Here is a 22,953-nt window from a genome sequence, read left to right on the forward strand (position 1 = left end):
GGATCCCTGTGGGAAAGGAGGTGGCAGTTCCCAGACGAGGAGGCAGCAGCTCCAGCCCTGTGTGGCTTCGAGGAGAAGCTTGAAAGGAATAAAAATCCACTTCCCATGAAAAATACAGATCCCCTCATTAATTTTGCTCATCATTCCCACTGGATGTCCTTCCAGAACTGATGGATTCGAGGGGAATTTCCACTTTCTGCAGGTGTTAAGTCTTCCCCTGGCCCACAGAAAAATCTCCTTTGCTTCCCCTCCCTGTGTGGTTGGTTTTGGGTTTTGTTCTGATTGTCAGCTGCCTCGAGTCTCCACTCAGAGAGAAAAAGGATCTTTAATTCCTTTATCTATTTAAGTTGATTTCGGGAACATTTTTCTCCCGCACTGTGAACAATCAGAACTCTGTGGTCTCCCAGATATGTAAAACAGTTCCTGTTCTTCTTTTGTGGGCAGATATAGTTGAGCTACATAATGGGACTCTGAGAGTGAGTCAGCTCAGGAACTCTGGATGTATTTAAATTCCATTCCAAACGAACTCCTATTAAAAAATTCCCAGAAAATGCCAAATCACTGCAACTCATCATACCCAAAGCATCTTTATCCAACATCTCTAATGGATTTATCTACCACCCAATTTATCGCAAGGATACTCCACAGAGAAGCAAACAAGCTTGGAAAACATCCCAGCATTCCTGCTTTTTTTTTTAATAAAGCAGGAAAAACACTGGAAGGCTGCCCACACCACGCCTAACGCCTTGGACCCGCGGGAGGTTAGAACAGGGCAGATCAGTACCAGAGCAAGGGTCTGGCTGCCCCTCAAGGCTCGGCGGCCACCGAGCTCCCTCCCGGTTTGTCCCGGTTTGTCCCGATCCATCCCGGCCCATCCCGGTCCCTCCGCCCGCCATCAGCCCCGCCCACTTCCGCCCCCCGGCAAATCTCGCGAGACCCCCGCCGGGTCACGCGCCCGCGCGCGCCGCCGCGGCCCAGCCCGGGGAGGGGAGGGGGGGACAAAAAAGGGCGGAGCCTCCGCCCCGCCGCCTCACGGCCCCGCCGCCATCTTGTTTCTCGGCCGCTCGGCGCTCACTCCGCTCCGGCCGCCCCCCTTCCCCCCCGCCTCCCGCCGGCCGCGCCGGAGGCAGCGCGGGCACCGGGCGGAGCAGGCGGAGGTCGCGGTGCCGGCCGCCCCGGTGAGTGCGTGGGGAGCGCGGCGGGGGGGAGGCGGCGGCGGCGGCGGCGGCCCGTGAGGGGGCGCGGGGCGGGGGCGGCCCGAGGGGTCGGTGCGGCCCCCCCGCACCAACGGCTGCGCTGCGATTGGCCGGGCCGCGGCGCGCGCGCTGATTGGCCCGCGCGGGGGAGGCGGGCGCGGAGAGGCGGGCGCTGATTGGCTGGCGAGGCGCGGACCGGGGAGAGGACAGCGAGCGGACCGTTGTCCCGCGCGGGCGCGGGGTGGGGGGGGCGGCGGCGGAGTCGGGGCGGGCCCGGGGCTGGCGGAGCCCGAGACCCCCGGGCTGGGACCCCCGGGCTGAGACCCCCGGCCTGAGACCCGGGATTCGGGGCTGGCAGCGCCCAGGGAACGCGCTGCCTCACTGCCGGCGCGGTGAGGCCTCCCGGTGCTTTCCCGGGCTGGCGGCGGGTGGGATCTGCCGCGCCGCCACACGGGATGTACTGTAGTGTTTCATCCCTGGAAGTGTTCAAGGCCAGGCTGGATAAGGCCTTGAGCAATGTGGTTTAGTGGAAAGTGTCCCTGCTCATGGCAGGGGTGGAGTGGGATGAGCTTTAAGGTCTCTTTCACCTAAACCATTCCTGGTTCTGTGATTCCAAGGCAGGTTGTGATCCTGACTTGTATGAGAAAGGAGTGGGAGGGGGTAGAGAGGAGCTCGCGTGTTTAGGTTTAGATTTGATTTTCGGAAGAAATTCTTCCCTATGAGGGTGGGGAGGGGCTGGAAGAGATTGCCCAGAGAAGCTGTGGCTGCCCCATCCCTGGAAGTATCCAAGGCCAGGTTGGACAGGGCTTGGAGCAGCCTGGGATAGTGGAAGGTGTCCCTGCTCATGGCAGGGGGTGGCGCTGGATGATACTTTAAGATCTCTTCCAACCCTTACCGTTGTGTCATTCCATGATTCTATGATTCAGTTTTACCAGTCTGTGGGATTTTTGCCATCCAAGCCTTGAGAAGCTTCAGGCTCGCACATTTGGCAGGAAGAGGGGCAGGACTATGGCAGGGCAGCCGTGGGTTTCTGGTATTATTTTAGGGGTTGTTTAATCTGTGCTCAAAAAGCAGCAAGAGCTGTGAGAACACCTTTGGTCTCCCTAAATCCTGCTTTCTCCTGATCTGAGGGAATTAGAGCAATGCCCCCAGGTACCTGATAAATCACAATGCACTGCCAGCAGTGTGGGTGTGGCCTGGATAACCGGGAATTCTTTAGGGCTGGGTGGGATTTCCTTCAGGTGGGTTCCTTGTGCAGGTGTTTGAGGGGTGACAGGACAGCTTTGGGGTGGCTGAGCTGTGGCCCAGGGCCACCTCCAGAACCTGGAGTTCTGGCAGATTCCAGATTGCTCACAGAAGAAGGAACAGTAGCACTGGCTGCTTCTGGAATGGGACTCTTCAGAGTCATTCTGAGCCATTTGTGTTGGTGAGTGGAATATTTTCCATGTATTTGGGAAGAAACCATCCCTGTCACCATTGCTGTCTGAGCATGGACAATTCAAAGCCCATGAGCTCATTACCTTTTCCTCCAGCCCTACAAACCAGACCTCCTGGGCCGTCAAACTTCCTGGGCAACATCCTGTGCCTTTCCTTAGGTTTTTCCTTAAGTGAGGTTCTGGTTTTGGCCTGGGCTGTTCCTGCTGGCTCTCTTTGTCCTCGTGCTCTGTGACAGCCTCAGCTCACCTGGGCCCAGGTGCTGTTGGGCATCGTGGTGACAACAATGGCACACCTGGCTCTGGCGTAACCAGGGACAGGACCCCAGGGAAAGGCTGGAGCTGGGCCAGGGGGGATTCAGGTTGGATTTAGGGAAAGGTTCTTCCTCCAGAGGGTGCTGGGCACTGCCCAGGCTCCCCAGGGAATGGGAACGTTCCCAAGGCTGCCAGAACTCCAGGAATGTTTGGACAGCGCTGCCAGGGATGCCCAGGGTGGGGCTGGACTTGGATGATCCTTGTGGATCCTTCCAGCTCAGGATATTCCAGGTGTGCTGGGATGAGCTGAGCCATCCCAAATCCAGGCTGGGAGATGCTCCTGCAGGAGAATCCCAATGAGGAGGCTCACGGACACAGCTCTGAGGGAGACACCCCTTCCCAAAAAACCAACCCCACCCAGCAAGGGGTGAGGGAAGAGCTTTCCCAGAGAGCTGCCCCTGGATTCCTCGAAGTGTCCAAGGCCAGCTTGGATATCAGGAAAAGGACCCTGAGGTCCTTTTCCTCTGAGGGATGCCCAGGGTGGGATTGGTGGGGTGTCTGTGCAGGGCCAGGAGCTGGGATGATCACAGGATCCCTGTGGATCCTTCCAGCTCAGGATATTCCATGATCCTGTGATCCAGCAGGAGCCCTGGCAGCACTGAGCAGCTCATTCCAAGCAGGAATAGGTGTGATCCCGCCGGTTCTCCGGTGGCTGCGCTTGGCCAGTGACCTTGAGCCGGTCATTTTTCCTGCCTGGCCAGTCTGTCCCTCGTTATTTGTGCTCAATCAAGATAAATCCTGTTTGTCCAAGCCCATTCTCCTGCCACACGGGAATCACGGGCAGCGAGAGATTCCTAGAAGTGCCTCAGGTGACAGTTGCAGGGTTCAGAATGTTCCCTTCTCCCGCTGTTTTCCCAGTAACTTTGTACTTCATGGAATGGTTTGGGTTGGGAGGGACCTTAAAGCCCATCCAGTCCCACCCAATTCCACAGGCAGGGACAGCTCCCACTATCCCAGGTTGCTCCAAGCCCCTCCAACCTGGGCTTGGGCACTTCCAGGGATCCAGGGACAGCCACAGCTTCTCTGGGAATTCCATTCCATCCCCTCCCCACCCTCCCAGGAAAGAACTCCTTCCCAATATCCCATCTAAACCCTCTGTGATTTCAGAGCAAGAACAGCTGCAATGATCGAAATAAACCCTTTAGGGCTTCCCAAATTAATTTAGTGGGGTTTTTTCCACAAATCAACCCTTTACTGCAGGGCTTCCCAAAATGAACCAGTTTTTATTGTCATGAGGAATTATTAAACACCCTGTGAGCATCAGCTGTTCCTGTAGGTCATTCCTGTGGCTCTTCCCATCATTCCCAAGCACAGGAGAGCAGCTCTAGCTCCCTTGGGATGTGACAAGGCACAAGGGAACGCATTTGGTCAGTCAGAACCCCTTGGAATTCCGGAATCGCAGAATTCCAGCAAGGCATTCCTCTGCTCCGAAGGAAAGGTGCCGGCTTTGTTTTTCATACCACCCAAAGTACCTCACATGCCTCCAATAGTCAGAATTCCGCAGCTTCCAGGCTCTGGTTTTTATCTCAGGAATGCCACAGGAAGAGAACACAGTGTATTTATTTATTTTTAAGGCCATGTTTTAACCAATTCTATTCCCCAAATCACCAGGAAGATCTGTTTTTAAATTAATTTCTCCTCCTTATCTGATTCAAACTGATTTAATCTGCCGGGCTAGTCAAGCCTTGGCTATGCTTCCTAATATTTTTTCCCGCTGGATAATCCTGTCAGCACGTTATTTCCAAGCAGGAAATTTTATCTTGGAATCGCAGCTCGAAATCCATCGGGGGATGGATTGTGGGGTGTGGGATTTGTGTGTTCAGAGGTTAAAATACCACCTGGTTTCGACAACTTTTTTATTGTGGCCATTCCCGTTCTTTAACCACAGCATTCCCAAAGTTCCCATCCTATCCAAGGGCTCCCAAAGCGGTGCTGGAGGGGGCAAAGTGAGGCTGGGGGGTTAAAACTGACGGGCAGTGATTGGTGATGGAGGTGAACCCTCCACCTGCGCTTCCTGCCGGGAATTTTGGTGGGATCCATCCTGCCCAGGGCTCGGGGGCTGTGCCAGGCAGTTGGAAAAGCCGCCTGTCTGTTTTCTTTTTCTTCATCCTATGGGTTGTTTGTCGGTCTGTGCGGACACGTGGGAGGGCTGTGGGATCCATGTCGCTGGTCCTGGTGGATCTCAGGGATACTGGCCCACAGGGAATGTGCCTGTTCCCACTAGGACTGTGGCCAGCAGGGTGTCCAGTTCTGGGATACTCAGGACAAGGCAAGGAGCTGCTGGAGAGGGTCGGGCAGAGGCCACAGAGGTGGTTTGGGGTCTGGAGCATCTCCCTCATGGGGAGAGACAGCGGGAGCTGGGCCTGGAGAAGGCAAGGCTGAGAGGGGATCCCGTGAATCCATAAAATGTCCCCAAGGGGTGTCAGAGGATGGTGCCAGGCTCTGCTCAGGGACGGGACGAGGAGCAGTGGCCATAAATTAAAATACAACGAGTTCCTCCTCACCCTGAGGAAGAACTTCATTCCACGAGGGTGGCGGAGCCCTGGAACGCTGCCTCTCCGGAGGCTGGACACAGGTGTCCCTGTGTCACCTGCTGCAGGTGACCCTGCCTTGGCAGTGGGCTTGGACTGGGTGATCTCCAAAGGTCCCAAAAATTCTGGAATTCCGGGATCCCGCCGCGCGCGCTCCCGCCGCGCCGCGCGCACGTGCGGCCCCGCGCCCCGCCGGGAAGGTGTGGCGGGAACCGCCGTGATTGACAGGCGCGCGGGCCAATCAGCGGCCGCTCCCGCCAGCCTCCTCAGGCGTTTGAATAGGAGGCGAGGCGGCCAATCGGGGCGGGGCTGGTGGGCGGGGCTTGCCTGACCCCTGCGGCCGCCGCTCAAGGTAACTTTAAAGCAGGAAGCGGCCGGCGAGGCTGCGCCGCGGCGCCGACCAATGGGAGCGCGGGGCCGCGGGGCGCGCAGCCAATGGGAGAGCGCGGCCGCGGGGCGCGCAGCCAATGGGCGCGGGCGCGGGGCGGGCCGGGCGCGCGCAGCGGGGCGCGCGGGGCCGCCGCCGTTAAAGGGGCCGCGGGCACGGCCCGGCCCGGGGGGGCCCTCGCGGCTCCCGGGGTCACTCAAAGACAAAGCCATGGCGGGGAACCCCCGGCCGCGGGCACGGCCGGCGGTGAGTCCGGGGCGCTGCTGCTGCGGTGGCGGCGGGGGAGGGCGGCCCGGGCGCCGGGGACAGGCCGCGGCGGCGGGGGATGCTCGTGTGTCTCGGTGCGGAGTGGGAGGGAGGTAGCGCGCCGGGAGGTGCTCGCCTCGGGGTTTGGGGTTGAACCCCCGGTGCTACCCGGGGCTCCCCGCCGAGCCACCCCCAGCGCCGGTAACGGCGTGAGGGCAGTGATGGGGTGGACAAAGCAGCGGCGCCCCCACCCCGGGGTGCCCCGAGCACGGCGGGAGCTCCCCCGGTGCCCTCGGCCTGGCCGCGATGCGCCCCGCGGGGCCGGGAGGGGAGACAGCGGAGCCGCGACACCCCCAAACTCCCGCCGTGTGCTGGCAGCCCTTTGTTGTCGCTTTTCTCGGGAACTCAGCGCCGAAGGTCACGGGAGCCGCGGGGGCAGCAGGGGTTGGCGGCCCGGCGGGGGCTGAGGGCTCCGCGGGGCCCCCCGAGCCCCGGCCGGCCGCGCTCCGCCGCCGCAGCCCAACTTGGAGCGGGGCCTGCACGAGTGACCTTGAAATCCCAGCGCTCCGAGCCGCCACTCTGAAGGACAAAGTTTGTTTGCGGCACTTTGGACCGAAAAAAAAAAAAAAAAAAAAAAAAAGGAGAGAGAGAAAGAGAGAAGAGAAAAAAAAGGGGGGGAAAAATGGAGCTGCTCGCGGTGGCCGAGGGCATCAAGGACACGGGGAATAGTTGGGAGATTAGAATGAAAGTTGGGTTTCGGCGAGCACATCGCGGAGATTCCTGCTCCTCCGAGATGCTTTTCCCCGTCCTTTCCCTGTCAGGGTGAAAAAACATCATTTTTTCCCCCCTTTTCCGATCGCTGATTGTTGACCTTAAAAGCGCTGTGTTGGAAAATTAAGGATAATTAGATTGTACGAGTTCTTCTTGTAAGGGTTGTGGAACACGGGTCCAGGCCCTTGAACCTGAGCTTTGCCTCCTGTCAGGATTTCCTTGGGTTTGAGCTTCGTTCCCGGTGTTATTTGGGGCGTTTTAATTACAAATGAAGCCTCCCGTCGCTTTGTCTTGGGGTTCTTCAACTTTTTGGCGTTGTCACAGTTTTGGTGTGAGGAGGGAGCAGGAGGAGAAACATCCCCAAAAGGCACCTCTTAATAATTAGGGAATGTTAGAAGAACTTCTGGAGCAGGCTGTGGGCCAGCATTGGGAGATGTGCTGTGAGGATGAAGGCCATTGTCAGCATCATGGAGCAAAAAATGAGATATTTAAATATAATTTCCCTTGAAATTAGGGTATATCCAGCTTTTTAGTGTTGGCAGGACACGAGGGCAATCTGCAGCTCCTATAAATGAGAAGAAAAATCCTGCAGAAATCTTGGTTACACCCAATATTTGGCAAATTTTTATTGCTTCAGCTTGCAGGAGGTTGGGGAAGAGTAGGTGCTGCTTGATCTTTCTAGGTCAAGAGCAGCAGGAAGAGCCTGGGAAATCTGGAAATGGATTTATTAACAAATTATTCCAGTTCCTGAGGGGTTTTTTTTCCCCTCCTCCCAGAATTGGAGGGGTAGGAAGGTCCCATTTTAAGGAGTGAAGTTTGGGTGTCCCCTCTGCTCCAGAGATCTCCAGGGATTTTTTTTGTTGTTGTTTTCTAGAAGTTTTATTCCCTAGAAGCTTGATTTTTTTTGTTTTGTTTTGTTCTCTAGGAGTTTGATTTTTTAGCTTTATTCTTTATATAAATGTCAATTTTTTAGCTTTATTCTCTATATTAATTTCAATTTTTTAGCTTTATTCTCTATATAAGTTTGATTTTTTAGCTTTATTCTCTGTATAAATGTCATTTTTTTAGCTTTATTCTCTATATAAGTTTGGTTTTCTACTTTTTTAGCTTTATTCTCTATATAAATTTTTTTTTAGCTTTATTATCTATAAATTTCATTTTTTAGCTTTATTCTCTATATAAGTTTGATTTTTTAGCTTTACTCTCTATATAAATTCCTTTTTTTAGCTTTATTCTCTATATAAGTTTGATTTTTTAGTTTTATTCTCTATATAAATTTCTTTTTTTACCTTTATTCTGTATATAAATTTCATTTTTTAGCTTTATTCTCTGTATAAATTTCATTTTTTACCTTTATTCTCGATATAAATTTCATTTTTTAGCTTTAATCTCTATATAAGTTTGGTTGTTTTTGCTTTATTCTCTATATAAATTTCGTTTTTTCGCTTTATTCTCTGTATAAATTTCATTTTTTTAGTTTTGCTCTCTAGGAGTTTTTTTTTTAGCTTCATTCTCTAAGAGTTTGATTTCCTACTTTTATTGTCCAGAAGATGGATTTTCTACCTTTGATTTTCCAGGAGTTTGCTTTTTCCAGGAGGTTTTTTCCTGTGAATTTTATTTTTTGACTTCCTCCTAAGATTTTAACCTGGAACTTCAGGCTTTATTTTTATTTCACTGACTTCTCCACCCTTGTTTTTTCCACCAAATAAAGCAGTGAAGGTGTTGGGGACAATTTTGAGGAGGGGACATTGCTCAGTGAGCATGGGAGGGCTTTGGGTGCCTACACGAGGTCACCTTTCCAGCCACTGAATTTGGGTTTTATTTCATTTAATCAGGTTAATATCTTGTGTTTATATAATGGGGGTGACATCTGTATTTTAATTACGTTGCCTCATGAGGTGGTTTCTTCATTTCAGGGCTTCTTGTGTTGTAAATGAATTAAATCGGGTGATTTTTTTTGGAACCTGAAGTCATGAATTATTTAGAATTTTAAAGCTCTTTAATTAGTGAAACTCTTTCATTATGATCAAGAATAATTTCCCTGCTATTTCAGAGGGTTAAAAACCACAACAAAAGGCACTGACAGCAAGAACAAACTTCAGGATGTCTCCAAAGCATCCTAGGAGTTCAAAAAGGAGATTTTTTGGGGAGTTGTTCCCAAAACCCAAAGGTTTTCCAAATGCTGACGTTTCCCTGAGGGCATTTTCTTGTGGTTTCTGTTTATTTGGTCACTTCCTGCTCAAATCAGAGCGGGACTTTTCCCTTTCCACGCCATGAAGGTGACCCAGAAGTGAGGAAATTTGCATCTTTATAACACCAAAGCATTTTTATTTCAATAAAAAACAAAAGAAAACAGGAAAAAAAAAAAGAAAAAAAAAAGTTTAGCACTTCAGGTTGGGCTTGGTTTAAGCAGGAGGGAAAAACTTGAGGTGGTCTCTATGAAAATAATTAATTTTAACTTCGGGGAGGTGCCATTTGATGATTTAATTTATCAAATTGAATGAAGACAGTAATAGGAATATTAAATATTATCTAGAATAATAGAAATAAATAGATATTTCTCTATCAATAGGTCCAGAAATAAGTGAATTTATATAAATATATAGAGCCCTGCAGCCCCTTAAAATCATTTATTTGACCCAAAATTTCCCTGGGATAAAGAGTTGGAAGTTGGGATCCAGATCCCTCTCGCCCAGTTTGGGGCTGGTTCAGTCAGAGGATGGAAGCAGAGGGAATGTGGTGGAGGATTTACGGAGTTTGAAGGTGGAATCATCCTAAATATTCCTAGGAAAAGTGGCTGGGAGGCACCTGGAGTGGTCAGGTGGTTATTTTTCCAAGATTAACACACCTTAAACTCTGATTTGCAGCCTCTTCCTTTACCTAAACCCCCGAGATCCTCCCTGGGTCACCCAGTGCAGCATTTAATTCTTGCAATCACCTTTCAACTTCTTAAAATTTGGTTTGAAAATGTTTAAAAACTTGCTTGAAAATGTTTAAAAAGAGAAGGTTTTCTGGTTTTCTCAGCCTCCCCCTGAGTTTGTGTCCATCCCCTTTCCCCAGCTCTGCGTTGGATTTTATAACCTCATTTTATAGAATCTTCTTTGGATAAATAAATCAGTGTTAAACTTGAAAAAGCTGTAATAATTCTGATTGGTTTCATTTATTTATTTGTTTATTTTTCATTTCTTGCCCGTCCATAATGCTGGAAGCTTTGATGTTTCAATAATTACAGTGGTGCTCTGGGTTCAGTGCTTAATTCGGTTTCATTTGTGAAGTTCTCCTGCTTCCTTTTTATTCTGACAACTTTGGAAGCCGGAGAAGGATTTGGGATAAGGGATGAGGGGACAGGGTAAGGGGGGGAATGGATTCCCACTGGCAGAGGGCAGGGATAGATGGGATTTGGGGAAGGAATTCTTGAAGAATTGTGAGGGTGGGGAGGGGCTGGGATGGAATTCCCAGGGAAGCTCCCAGGGAAGCTGTGGCTGCCCCCCAGTTCCCTGGAAGTGTCCAAGGCCAGGCTGGAGCAGTGGGATAGGGAAAATGTCCTTGCCCATGGCAGGGCTGGAACAGGATGGGATTTAAGTTCTCTTTCCCACCCAAACCATTCCATGATTTGTGGATTGGGTTTATCCAAAGCCGATCCCAAACCCCCACTGTATAAATCTGTTCCCCCAGCGCTTTTCCAGGGAATATTTTCCAGGCAGAGCCTTTCCTGGGACACACCAGACTGGGATGAATCCTTGTGGATGTTGGTGCTCCTTGGGATGGGTTTGGCAAGCCCCATTCCCAGGATTTTCCCGTGGAATCCTTCAAAACATCAGGAGCCAAAGCCTCGTGTGTTGTAATCCCAGCTCCCTGCATGCCACAACCCGAGGCTTCCCTTTCACTCCAGCAGGGCCAAATCCTGGGATTCTTTTCCAGCTGCTGCAGTGGAATCTGCAAAAATCGGAATTTTTTAGAGCTCCATGGTAAGATTTGTTCAGCAAAAAAGAAATCTGTGGTGCCAGAGTGGCTCTATCTAAATCCTTTTAAATTTAATAATTTTACCTATTCGAGCCCGGATATTGAGGTGGAAGGAGAAACCATTGATCTCCAACACAATTAAATCTTTTCCCACTGCTGCTGCTGCCTCCCAAAGCCACTAAAAACCCTCAAAATTAAAAAATTAAAGCTAAAAACCTCTCAATTTCTGGCACTTTGTGTCTCCAGCAGCCTCCAGGTTGTTTGGAAGTGTCGTGGAAATGAATGAGCTGTTATTCCATGAATAATATTGAATTAAATACTCACTTTGGGGGCTGTTTTTTTATTCTTTGGGGGTTTTTTGGGTGTTTTGCTGTTGGCTTTTATTTAAAATTTCATCTTTAAAACACAGAAAAGGAGGAAAGAAGCAAAGAAATTCCCCCTTTTTTTTTTTCCTAATAATTAACTTGGGAGTTTTGTGGGATAGTGGCTGTTGTAAAACCACTTTGGAAGAGTTTTATGGGAATTTTTTTGGAGGATTGGGAGCTTTTTAAACCCTGTCTATGTGGAGTTGTTAAATCTCTATTTGTCACGTGGTAGGATCTGGATGAGGTTGGGGGGGTGGATTTTTTTCCAGAAATATTTGTGGTTTATCCTTATTTGTAGCCATCATTTAAGGATGTCGAGGCAAAACTTTTGGGGTTTGTGCCTCATTTCTTTGAAGTTTTCATTGTGTTTCAGGTTGAACCATTTTTTAGGATCCTTGCATGGAATGTGCTGCTTCTTCTGTGGGAAAAAAAAAAAAATGGGATTTTCCCCATAATCGTGGGGATGTGGCTGTTTTGTGTGGAATTTCTGATCCTACCAGGATCTGTGGGATGCTGCTGAGTTCCTCCTTCTTCCCTGAGGCTCATTCCTTCCCTCTGGCATTCCCTGTTGGGAATATTTGGGTAAATTGGAATATTTGGGTAAATTTCATTTGGAGCTGCCCTCCAGCCTCTTTGGTTGATTTCTAACTCAAGGGGAATTTGGGAATGGTTTAAAAGCCGGCAAAAATTGTGGATGGGGACGTTATTCCCATTCCTACCTCGCTTGGATGCCTGGGAATGCAGCTCTAACATGGATCTGGTGGGCTGCTCCTGCTGTTTTTCCAGGCAAAAAGTCTGGATACTGCTCAGGCTGGAATTGCAGGCTTGGAGATTTTGGGTTTATTTGCCATTTTCCCGTAGGTTGTGTTTTCCAGGAGCTGAAGTGGCCGATTTTCCAAGGGGTTTGGCTGCTTCCCCCTTCCCAGGGTGCCCAGAAAAGAGCAGGAAGCAGCATTTGTTCAAAAATAACCCCCCCAAAACCCCCCATCCAGAGGCACCAGAGGTTCTTCACGTTGCCTTTGCTCTCCCATGAAGTGAAGCTCTTCCAGGTTTTGTCAGCTGCCGCAGGATTTGGGAATTTTAATGTTTGTCAGAGGCGTTGCGCTCTGGTGAGCAGAAAAACTGCTGGGATATTCCTGGGAATCTGCTCTGGATTCACCTCAGGCAGCGAGGCCTCAGCTTTTCCTGGCTTTTCTTTTTCCCCTCAGTCTGGAAAGACAAAATGTTTTCCTGCCTGGAAATATCCCAGGCTGTGTGGATGGGTTGCAGGTGAATCCCAGCTTTCCCTGGTGTTACAGGATCCCAGGATGGTTTGGATCAAAGGGGATTCCACCCCCAGGGACACTTTCCACTATCCCAGGTTGCTCCAAGCTCCATCCAAGCTGGCCTTGGACACTTCGAGGAATCCAGGGGCAGCTCTCTGGGAAAGCTCTTCCCTCATTCCTTGCTGGGTGGGGTTGGTTTTTTGGGAAGGGGTGTCTCCCTCAGAGCTGTGTCCGTGAGCCTCCTCATTGGGATTCTCCTGCAGGAGCATCTCCCAGCCTGGATTTGGGATGGCTCAGCTCATCCCAGCACACCTGGAATATCCTGAGCTGGAAGGATCCACAAGGATCATCCAGTCCAGCCCCACCCTGGGCATCCCTGGCAGCGCTGTCCAAACATTCCTGGAGCTCTGGCAGCCTTGGGAATGTTCCCATTCCCTGGGGAGCCTGGGCAGTGCCCAGCACCCTCTGGAGGAAGAACCTTTCCCTAAATCCAACCTGAATCCCCCCTGGCTTGGCTCCAGCCTTTCCCTGTTTTCCAGCAGAATTTGAGGTTGGAGGAGCCACTTTGCTCTTGGGAGCCTTCGTTGGGTGAGCTCAGGGATCCTGAGGAAGGAAATTGGGATGGATGGAACAGAGTGAAGCTGGAAAATTCCCCCATAAAACTTCCCAGATGAAAAACCCACCCAGGTTTAGGCACAGGTACGAAATCCAAGGATTCCTCTGGCCCTGCTGAGCTCATCTCATCCCAAGTGAGTTTTTTGCTGGCTCTAATCCTGGGATGAGTTTTAAAGGAGGAGAAGGAATTCCCCTAATTGCCCAGGAATGGGTCCTTAGCGAGGTTTCTCTCTCAGAGCCAGCTCTGGAGCTTTGTGTCGCAGTTTGGGGTTTTTCCCTTTCCTCCCAATCTTCTTCAGCACCTCCAAACCATTCCCATATCCATATTTTAATTGGGAGAAATCCCTGTAGCGTTCTGAGCACTTTGAACCTTGGATTTTGGGGTTTATAGTGATTTTATTCTGTAGGTTTTCCAGCCTGTTGCTGCCTCTGTTTTTACTTTTACTCAATTTATCATAAAATGATTCTGAACAGCCACGGAAAGCAGGAATTGTCCCATTGTTCTGAAATCTTTTGTTTAACTTAAAAATAGGATTTTTTTTTTTTTTTTAATATTATAGATGACCAGAGTAAACCATTTCTGAAATCCTGAAATCTGCATATTTAATTATATCCAGAGGCAGAATTTAATGCAAGAAATTCAGTGCTGGTGAAATTCTCTTCCTCTTTCTTCCATTCCCTTTTTTCGTTTCATTTTTAACCTGTTGTTTTCCTGGGATTCTGGGCAGTGTTATGTTCCAGTGCAGTATTTAAATGGGAGAAATGCAAATCATTTCTATTTTTTAGAAGTGATGTTCCTTGTATCCAAGAGGAATCGCATTTCCTCTCGCACCAAATTCCAGTGTCAGGAATATCGAAATATTCCCAGGCCAAAACAGCTCCCAAGGATTGGATTTTTTATCCCAAAACTATTTTTTGACAATGCTGATGGAGGTGGGGGAGATCCAAATGCCAATTAAACCCTCATTAGAATAATTTTTATCTGTGATTTTCTTATAAATACTTGAAATATCTCAGTTTGTGGGCAGGTTCTATTCTCATGCAAATAATTGTGGAAGAGTCAGCAAGAAATGTGTCAGTCACTGAATTCCAGAGGTTCCTTCACCTGGAGTTCTTCCTGTCTTGCTCTGAGACTGAAAATACAATTCCCTGACCTTTTTTTCCTTGTCAGATTCCCTCTGGCACTTCCCACGCCCAGGTTGCTGGAATTAAAATACAACTGTTCCCTGTCTTCCTTGGAAAAGTGTGGAATTAAAACAGAACCATTCCAAGTGTTCCTTGGGAAATGTGGAATTAAAATAGAACCATTCCAAGTATTCCTTGGGAAGTGTGGAATTAAAATAGGACCATTCCAGGTATTCCTTGGGAAGTGTGGAATTAAAACAGAACCATTCCAAGTGTTCCTTGGGAAATGTGGAATTAAAACAGAACCATTCCCTGTCTTCCTTGGGAAGTGTGGAATTAAAATACAACTGTTCCCTGTCTTCCTTGGAAAAGTGTGGAATTAAAATAGGACCATTCTAAGTTTTCCTTGGGAAATGTGGAATTAAAACAGAACCATTCCCTGTCTTCCTTGGGAAGTGTGGAATTAAAATAGAACCATTCCAAGTATTCCTTGGGAAGTGTGGGCTGCAGGATTGTCTGGCATGACCCCTTAGTGCCATTTTAGGGATCCTCCTTGCTTTGGAATAGTGGATTTTGGAATTCCTGGCTGCAGTAGGTTTGGGAATTCCTGGCTGATTCCTGTGCCTGTTTCCAGAGGGGAATCTGCTCATGCATCACCGTGTAAAGGAAAAAAGACACACAAATATCCTGGAGATCCTTCCCTGTGGAAAATCCATCCTGTGGTGGGAGAGACAGAGATTTGTTTTCCATCCATGGGATCTGTGTCATTCCTGGATATTTTGGAGCTGCTCCGGGTGTTTGATGTTCTGGTGGCCATCCCAGAATTCCCAAGCTGCTCCCAGCACCTGGAAAGCACCAAGTTCCATCCTTTTGGGCTGTGTCTTCTTCCCAGTCCTTCCAGGGTTGGGAATTCTGCTGGAGCCACATGCTCCTGTCACAGAGGAAGCCAGAAAGGCTGGTCCTGGTATTCCCAGGGATTCCCAAGTTGTGTGTCCAGCTTGGTGTTAATATTAACTGGAATTAGAATTCCTTGTCCCAAAGGTACAGCTCGATCCAGGGATTTATTGAGGGGGAAAATTGGTGTCAGCTGGGAGCTGAACCGGACCTGGAAAATGTCACTGGGCCACCAAGGGTGAGGTCAGTGAGTGCTGCGTGTCCCAACCTCCTCATCCCTCCTCACCTGGATATAGGGAGAGGCTGATCCCAGTTGTTTTCCCTTCGTTTTCACCTTATTCCTTCTCCGGACGCTAAAGCTGTTTGCAGGGATCCCAATCTCCCTGGATGCACGGACACCCTCTGGAATAAATGAGCAGATTTGTAACACCCAAGGCTAAATCATGGCCGTGGGGCTTTGGAAAACGGCTTCAATCAAAAGATTGGGAATTTAAATCTTCCTGCTTTTGGTATCCTGCATTGTACAGACTGCTAATTCCTCCTGTTGATGCTACCCGAGGAAAAGAGGAATTTGAAAACTGCTGGAAAGCCACAAAAAGTGACACTTTAGTGTCAAACAGGCACAGAAGGAAATGTTTATTGTACTTTTTCTATGGAAAAATAAATTTAATTTAAAAAAACCAACTCCAGAGACTGCGAGACCTGGGCTGGCATTTCTTCTGAGGGATTAGTCCTTTCCTGGATTCCTGGGACATGGAATCACAGAATGGTTTAGGTGGGAGGGACATTAAGGATCATCCCATTCCTTCCCCTATCCCACGGTGCTCCAACCTGGCCTTGGACACTTCCAGGGATGAGTCAGCCACAGCTTCTCTGGGAAATCCATCCCAGCCCCTCACAGGAAGGAATTTCTTCCCAATCTTTAATCTAAACCCATCAACTTGAAGCCATTCCCTGTTTTCCTGCCTTTAATCCCGCTCTCCCTCCTCGCTCATTCCTGTTTTTTTCCTCTCCCAGCTCCCAGGATGTCCACGGACGGCGGCTTTGGCACGGCCGGGAACAGCGATGCCCAGCAGAGCCTCCAGTCCTTCTGGCCACGGGTCATGGAGGAGATCCGCAACCTCACCGTGGTGAGTGTCCCCAGGGATTGGTGTATTCCCAGAAAACCATTCCTGTCATTCCCAAAAAACCATTCCCAAAAATTCCCGTCAAAATCAAGCTCGGCTTGAATGTGTTCCTGCTCCAGGATCCGGGAAATTGGGTGTTGATATGGGATAAGGTGGTTTAGGAAGTGATCAATAATCCCCCAGCCATGGGGGATCTCCCAAAAACTGGAGATACGAATGGAATTGTAGCAGAGTCATAAAATCATGGAATGGTTTAGCTTGGAAAAGATCTTAAGGATCATCTCTGTTGCACCTTCCACTATCCCAGCTTGCTCCAAGCCCTGTCCAGCCAGGCCTGGAACATTCCAGGGCTGGGGAGTTCACCTCTCTGGAGCTCCTTCTGGGCTAAAACAACACCCCAAAGGTGATTTAAAGGTTCTTTTAACAGGCTCTAGGTGGCTGCATCCTAGGGAATTTCAGGGAAATTCCTCTTGGGGAAAAGAGATGGGATTCTAAACCAGCTACAGGTGTAAGAGGAGATGCCAGAGGCTGCTTTAGGTGCCAGAAGATTGAGGGATTTGAGGATAAACCTCCCATTGTGCTGCTGTTCATATTCTGAATTATAAACGTGAGGGAACCCTTGTCCACACCGAGTTTTTACTGACAAAATACGGTTTAGTCTCTTCCCTCCTCCCTAAATTCCCTGTTAATTCCAATTTTTTGAATGAACTTTTGAGTTTAGGCTCCTGCCCTAGTCCAGAACCACCTCCGTGGACAACCCTGAAGTGCTGAACTCACTCAAATGCCAAGTGTGTCGTTATCAGGTACTTTATTAAATTAAAGACGTTTGATTAAAAAAAATCCCATCTAGGCTGAGAATAACAACTGGACTAAGCAGCTTCTATTTCCTTCCATCCCCACAAGAGGTGTGGGAACAAGGGCACGTAATAAAAATGACTTTTGAAGAGAGATTGATGGATTCCTGTGATCCAACGGGCCCAAAATCACTCTCCTGGTGCTTTTAATGCAGCTGAAAACAAAAGAGCTCCAGTCCAAGCCAGGCTCTTCAAAGTAAAAACCCCCCAATCCACCAGGCCCAAGATAAGCTGCTTTTTGCAGCCTGTGTGCAGATAGTTGATTAAAGAAACAGATGTAGAAATTTGTATGCATAACCAGAATTAATTACTTTCCTCTTTCAGCACGGCGAATTCTTGTGTTCGGGAGCTGGAGTTTCATCTCCACATGAAAGGGGTTTATTATGCAGCTTATCAAGTATGGGCAGCTTAATTTTTAACTGTCAGTGGGATCTATTTATTGCTTTGCAAGCTCAGGAGTCATTGGAAATGGAGCTGAGGGCAGGGAAGGAAGAGGGATAACAGGAAAACATCCCAGCGCTGTGCAGTCAAATCCTGGAATTTATTCTCTTTATTCTTGAAATTGCTCCCGTGGATGTGGGTGTAAAAGTGGCAGAGCAGGGAGTGAAAACTGTGTTGGTCCCCTGATTTTTGAGGCTATTTCTGCCTGGTTTTGTGCTTTTTTTTGGTGGCTAAAATTCAGGGGAAAAAAACCAACAAGAACAAATTGTGTTTAAAGAAGGGAAGGATGCAGCGCAATCCCGGAGAAATAAGAACCAGGCCTAGGCTGAGTTCAGCATTTCAGCTCCACAAGAGGCCTGTGGAGACAGCGAGGCCTAATTTGGAGAAAAGAAAAGATGAGGAATTGGTGTCTGAAGCTTTTCCTGCTGGGTGGGGGCCAGTGCTGCTCCTGCCTCCCTTCCCCACCGTGCTGCTCCTTCTGATTTATGGGACGCGGCCTGGCTGCCTTAAAGGAAAAAAGGAGGTGGAATTTTCCTGATTTTTTTTTCTCTAAATCTAAAGATTTTAATATTATTTTACCTGTTTGTGTCTCCTCAGACTTCGTAAAAGTTGGTATTAAAACTTAAGTGGTGCAAATTAAAAATTTTCCCCTCAGCTTTCTGTGATACTCGAAGTTCACGAGGCCCTTTAAAAAGGAAAGAGCTGAGGGGAAAAAATAGCAAAAAACCAAGAATAACAACAAAAAAAACCCCTTTAGGTTATTTTTCCGTGTCCTGGCAACCCCTTCAGTTGTTTATGTGGTGGTCCCTGAACATGGTGTGTGTTTAAGGGCATGGCCCAGCCCTTTTATTGCCCAAAATCCTTCAAAACTCCACATTCTCCATCAGGATAGGACAGCCCCACAACAAATTAATTCTGATTTGCAGCAGGAGCAACACACTCAGGTTTCTCTGCAGAATGAGGCACAAAAATGCCTTTTAATTTTATATATATATATAAAAAACAATGTATATAAATATATATAAATATATATAAATTTATATAAATGTGCTGGATGTTAATTAAATAAAATGCCCCTGCTGAAATGCTGGCTGGGCCACGCACATTTTTCTTTGCAGGAAAGAAACACAGCACAGAAATTTCGAATAAAAACCAGCATTTTCAGCGTTTTCTCCCTCTTTTGTTTCCCTAACACATCCTGCAGTGCTTTTTTTTTCCCCTGGAGAAATGACTTCCCCATTATTTTCCTATGACATTTTTTGTTAAGAAGGGAAGATTTTTTATTTTTTTGTTAGAAGTCTTTTGTGAGTAGGAATTCTGCATTCCTGATGCAGTGGGATGTAGCCTCAGCCTTTCTCCTTTTTTTAAGAAAGATTCCTGGCAGAAATACACTGGATTGATTTATTTATTTTAATTCCACTTTTTCTCTTCAGGGAAGGGAGAAGCCTCTTGGTGGTTTCCTGAGCCCAGGAATTCTCTCCAGGGAATGCGTGGGTGCAAATTTGGGCTCAGTGATGTCTCAGGGCAGGATGATCCAGGCTCCTAAATCACCATTCCTGACTGGAAAACGGGGAAAAATCCACCTAAAAACATAAAACTGGTCTTTTGAACCAGGTTCTTGCAAGGTTTTTAACACCGAAATTGGGATTTGGCAACAGAGAAGTCCAAATAAAGGCAGGATTTCATCCAGCTCTTGTTTGCCTTCATGTTCTCCTGTGATTTTTTTGTAAATTCCAATGGTTTCTGAGGCCCAGGAAGCATAATTGAATTAGTTGTTTCAAATATAAATAGATGGATAAATGTGTGACAGCAGAAACATTCTGTCCTTCAGGAAAACTTCAGCTCGGAAGTGAAATAATGAATGTAAGTGTCTGACAGAAGAATTACATCAGTAAAAAATACAAAAAGGAGAATTCCCAGCCCTCAGGAAGAGCTGCCACACCTGAAAGAGAATAAATTTGATTTTAGCCAGCTCAATTCTAGAAAACACAGACCTGTTTTAAGTTTTTTACCTTTATTTTCAGTTAAATACCAGTAAAAAGTCTCTCAAATCTCTCTGCAGAAAGACTTCAGAGTTCAGGAGCTGCCCTTGGCTCGGATTAAGAAGATCATGAAGCTGGATGAAGATGTGAAGGTATTCAGGATTTAATATATTATTTCTTATTTATTTAATGTATGTTAAAATATAAATATATTTTATAGTTATTATTTATTTCATACTTATTTTTTATCATTCAGGATTTTTACCTGGAATATTTATGATCCTTTTCCTGGATATTTTACCTATAATTCCTTGAAATTCAGTGTTCTTCTTGTTATTTTTATTATTTTTAAAGCGTTTTTTAACAAAATTCCCTGGCCTTGTGTAATTAAACCGAGCTGGGAAAGCAGAAACATTTGGAATTTTGATGAAGGTTTTTGCAATTTTGTTTTCTTGTGATAAATCCCACTTTAAGGGTATAATAAATACAAAAATAATTCTGGCTGTTTCCTGTTTTCCCTAGGGCTTAACTGTCTTTTCTCAAGTTCCCTCTGTGTTTTTCTCTACTCTCACAAAGATTTAGAGTGATTTTTGTGCCCCTTACTGCACTTTTTTATGGACAACTAAGCAATAATTCAGGTGGATAACATGGGTTTGATCCCAGTAGATTGACATCACTTAAATTTGTGCCACTTCTTTTAGTTTCTTATCGAAAAATAAACAATAATTTAGGAGGATGACCTGGATTTGATCCCAGTATTTGGGATTTTGATGACAAGGACACACAAATTGATGAAAATCCCTGAGAAGGAAGAGGGAATCACCTGCAGTTTTTGACTCTGTGCTGCTCCAGTCATCCCTGGTTTTTTATTTGGAAAACTGTCACTTAATTCCTGAGGGAAAAGAGAATTGTTTGTCCTTTTTTATTTTTTTTTTTTCCTCAATGTGACTCCATCCTTCTGTGAGGACAACCCTTAATTTAAATGAAATCCTGAAAATTCTCTATTCAGAATCCCTGGAAAAGGATCATCCCAGGCCTCTGAGGGCCCAACTCAATGTCTGAACCAAATAAATGCCAAATTTGTGATGATAAAGGGGAAAATGAGATTTTAAGGCAGAGTGGAGAACCAGGAAAAGTCTCTGGCCTGTCTGCAATATTCCTATTAAAAGGTTAATTAATAAGCATTAATGCCAAGGCAGCTGATAATGAAACTGCTTCATTTGAGTAAAACTGGAGCCAGATTTTTTTTTTTAAGGAAAAATAATTTGGTGAGGCCAATCTTTACTCCAAAACTCCTTTGCCATTTCACATTTATTACAAATTATTGAAGTGTTTTAGCTGTGAAGGAAGGGCTGGGTTTAAAATGAGCCCTCAGAGTGTCCCAGTCAATTCCCAAATCTTTTCTGGACGCTCCAAGGCACTGCCAGGAGAAGCTGCTGGTGAATATTCACCAGTGCCATGGTTTCAAATGGACAGAGGGCAGAAATCAGGAGGAAATTTGGGATAATTGAAGAAATTGGGATATTGGGAAGGAATTCCTCCCTGTGAAGGTGGTGAGGCCCTGGCACAGGTGGCCCAGAGAAGCTGTGGCTGCCTCATCCCTGGATGTGTCCAAGGTATTGGAATAAGCTGAGCTTTGAGGTCAGCTCAAAGTGGTTTCCCAAACCATTCCATGATCCAATTCCATGATTTTATGCCCTTAATCCAGGAGGAAGCAGCCTTTCAAGCCAAATTTTAGATGCTCAGAACTCTTCTCCCATGAGCTCAGCTCAGTCAGACCTGAGAAAAATCCTGAGGTGAAAATTCCTCCAAATTCACATTTAACCGCACAACTTCTACTGACCTGATGAAATTCCTCTTTGCACTGTTAGAATTGAGTGGTAAAAGTCAAAATCACCTCATTTTTTGGCAGATGATCAGCGCAGAAGCTCCTGTGCTGTTCGCCAAGGCCGCCCAGATCTTCATCACCGAGCTGACCCTGCGAGCCTGGATCCACACGGAGGACAACAAACGCAGGACCCTGCAGGTAAAGCAGCTCCTTCCCACCTCCAGCTGCTCCCAAATCCCTTCCCAACTCCTTGTTTCCATAACAAAAGGCTTGTTTTGTACACAGGAACCTGGTTTGTGCTGCAAACCTGGGTACAAAGCACATGAGTACAAAGCTGAAAGGCTTTTTCTCTTAATTTAATTAAAATCAACCTGCCCAAACACAAATCTCCATCTCAGCTCATCGTGGCCTGCTGGAACAACTCAGTGCAGCTGCAGCTGTTGAATTTCTGGCTGATTTTGTTGTCATTAGTTCTGATGTGAACTTGTAGAGGTTTGGTTTGTGGTGATGAAAGGGTGGAGGTGAAAACAAAAATACAACCAAATACAGATTGTTGGCTCTTGCAGCTTGAGAGGCCCTCGATGAGAGTCATTTTTTAATGGTTGAAGAGTAAAGTGTAACTTTTTTGGGTCTTTTTATGGAGACAAAGAGAAGGCTTCCACTTTTAGTCTTAAAAATTGAGCAGAATTACTGGAAAATACAACAACCATTAATTCAGGCCCTCGGGTCAGGGGAAAAATTGAGATATGGGGGCCCACATCAGCTCTCCTGTCCCTGGGCAGGAGCTGCTGATTTAGGGGTGGGCACCCACCACTGATATCCATTAAACTGGGCTAGAGCTGCTCCTTAACCCTGGAAGAGTCTGAATTTGATAAAAACCTTTTTTCTTGCACGTTTGGGAAGTTTTGCTCAGCACAGAACTGAATTTCCACCACCTGGGACCTGGAGGAGACATTGCCCTCTTTTTCCCTCAGTTTTAAACGCCTTTAACTTTATTTATCCAGTGACAAAAAACACTCCTGAAGCTGAGGAATGCTTTTCCCTTTGTTGTTCCAGAGGAATGACATCGCCATGGCAATCACCAAGTTTGACCAGTTTGATTTCCTGATCGATATTGTCCCCAGGGATGAGCTGAAGCCTCCAAAAAGGCAGGTGAGACACAAAATTATGGAATTCTTGTCCTTTCCTTGGCATAGTTTCAGCCTCTGATGAAAACAGAGGTGATAAAACAACACAGAATCAGTTTAAGCATGAGGTTTTTGCCTCTCTCTTTTATTTACTGTGGTTTTCAGGTTCTTAAATGCTTAAATTTCAGGTTTTTAAACGCTTCAATAAAGAGTAAGAATCATAAATAAAAATAAAAACCATAAATAAAAAAAAAATCATAAATAAAAATAAAAATCATAAATAAAACCCATAAATACAAATAAAAACCACAGAGTTTTCATGGAAATAGAGCTTGACTGGAGATCCACACAAGTCTGACCAACAAACTAAACTCACTCCTGAACACTTCTGATCCCAAATGGTGCCAGTGGGAAAATTTTAATTTAAAAAAAAAAGTGTTTATCTACATTTTCTGACTTGTGGGTTGAAAAATCCCCCTCCTGCATC

The 22,953-nt window shown here is 47.0% G+C and overlaps 1 protein-coding gene across 3 annotated transcripts in view; it reads left to right on the top strand.

Annotated features, from left to right (window-relative positions):
- The first annotated feature begins 1,092 nt into the window (after positions 1–1,092).
- The window catches only part of NFYC (nuclear transcription factor Y subunit gamma), a 31,181-nt gene continuing 9,320 nt past the window's right edge, over positions 1,093–22,953 (top strand). The window contains exons 1-5 of one of the 3 annotated variants that reach the window (XM_032132364.1): positions 1,093–1,178; positions 16,125–16,237; positions 19,592–19,663; positions 21,424–21,537; positions 22,396–22,491. In XM_032132364.1, the coding sequence (XP_031988255.1) occupies positions 16,133–16,237; positions 19,592–19,663; positions 21,424–21,537; positions 22,396–22,491 (387 nt within the window). In that variant the 5' untranslated portion in view covers positions 1,093–1,178; positions 16,125–16,132. Of the gene's footprint in view, positions 1,179–5,982; positions 6,110–16,124; positions 16,238–19,591; positions 19,664–21,423; positions 21,538–22,395; positions 22,492–22,953 lie in introns of those variants that run through there. The other 2 variants (XM_032132365.1, XM_032132363.1) reach the window with 2 other exon arrangements.

Source organism: Corvus moneduloides, chromosome 23, assembly GCF_009650955.1.
Source record: "Corvus moneduloides isolate bCorMon1 chromosome 23, bCorMon1.pri, whole genome shotgun sequence".
NCBI lineage: Eukaryota > Metazoa > Chordata > Aves > Passeriformes > Corvidae > Corvus > Corvus moneduloides.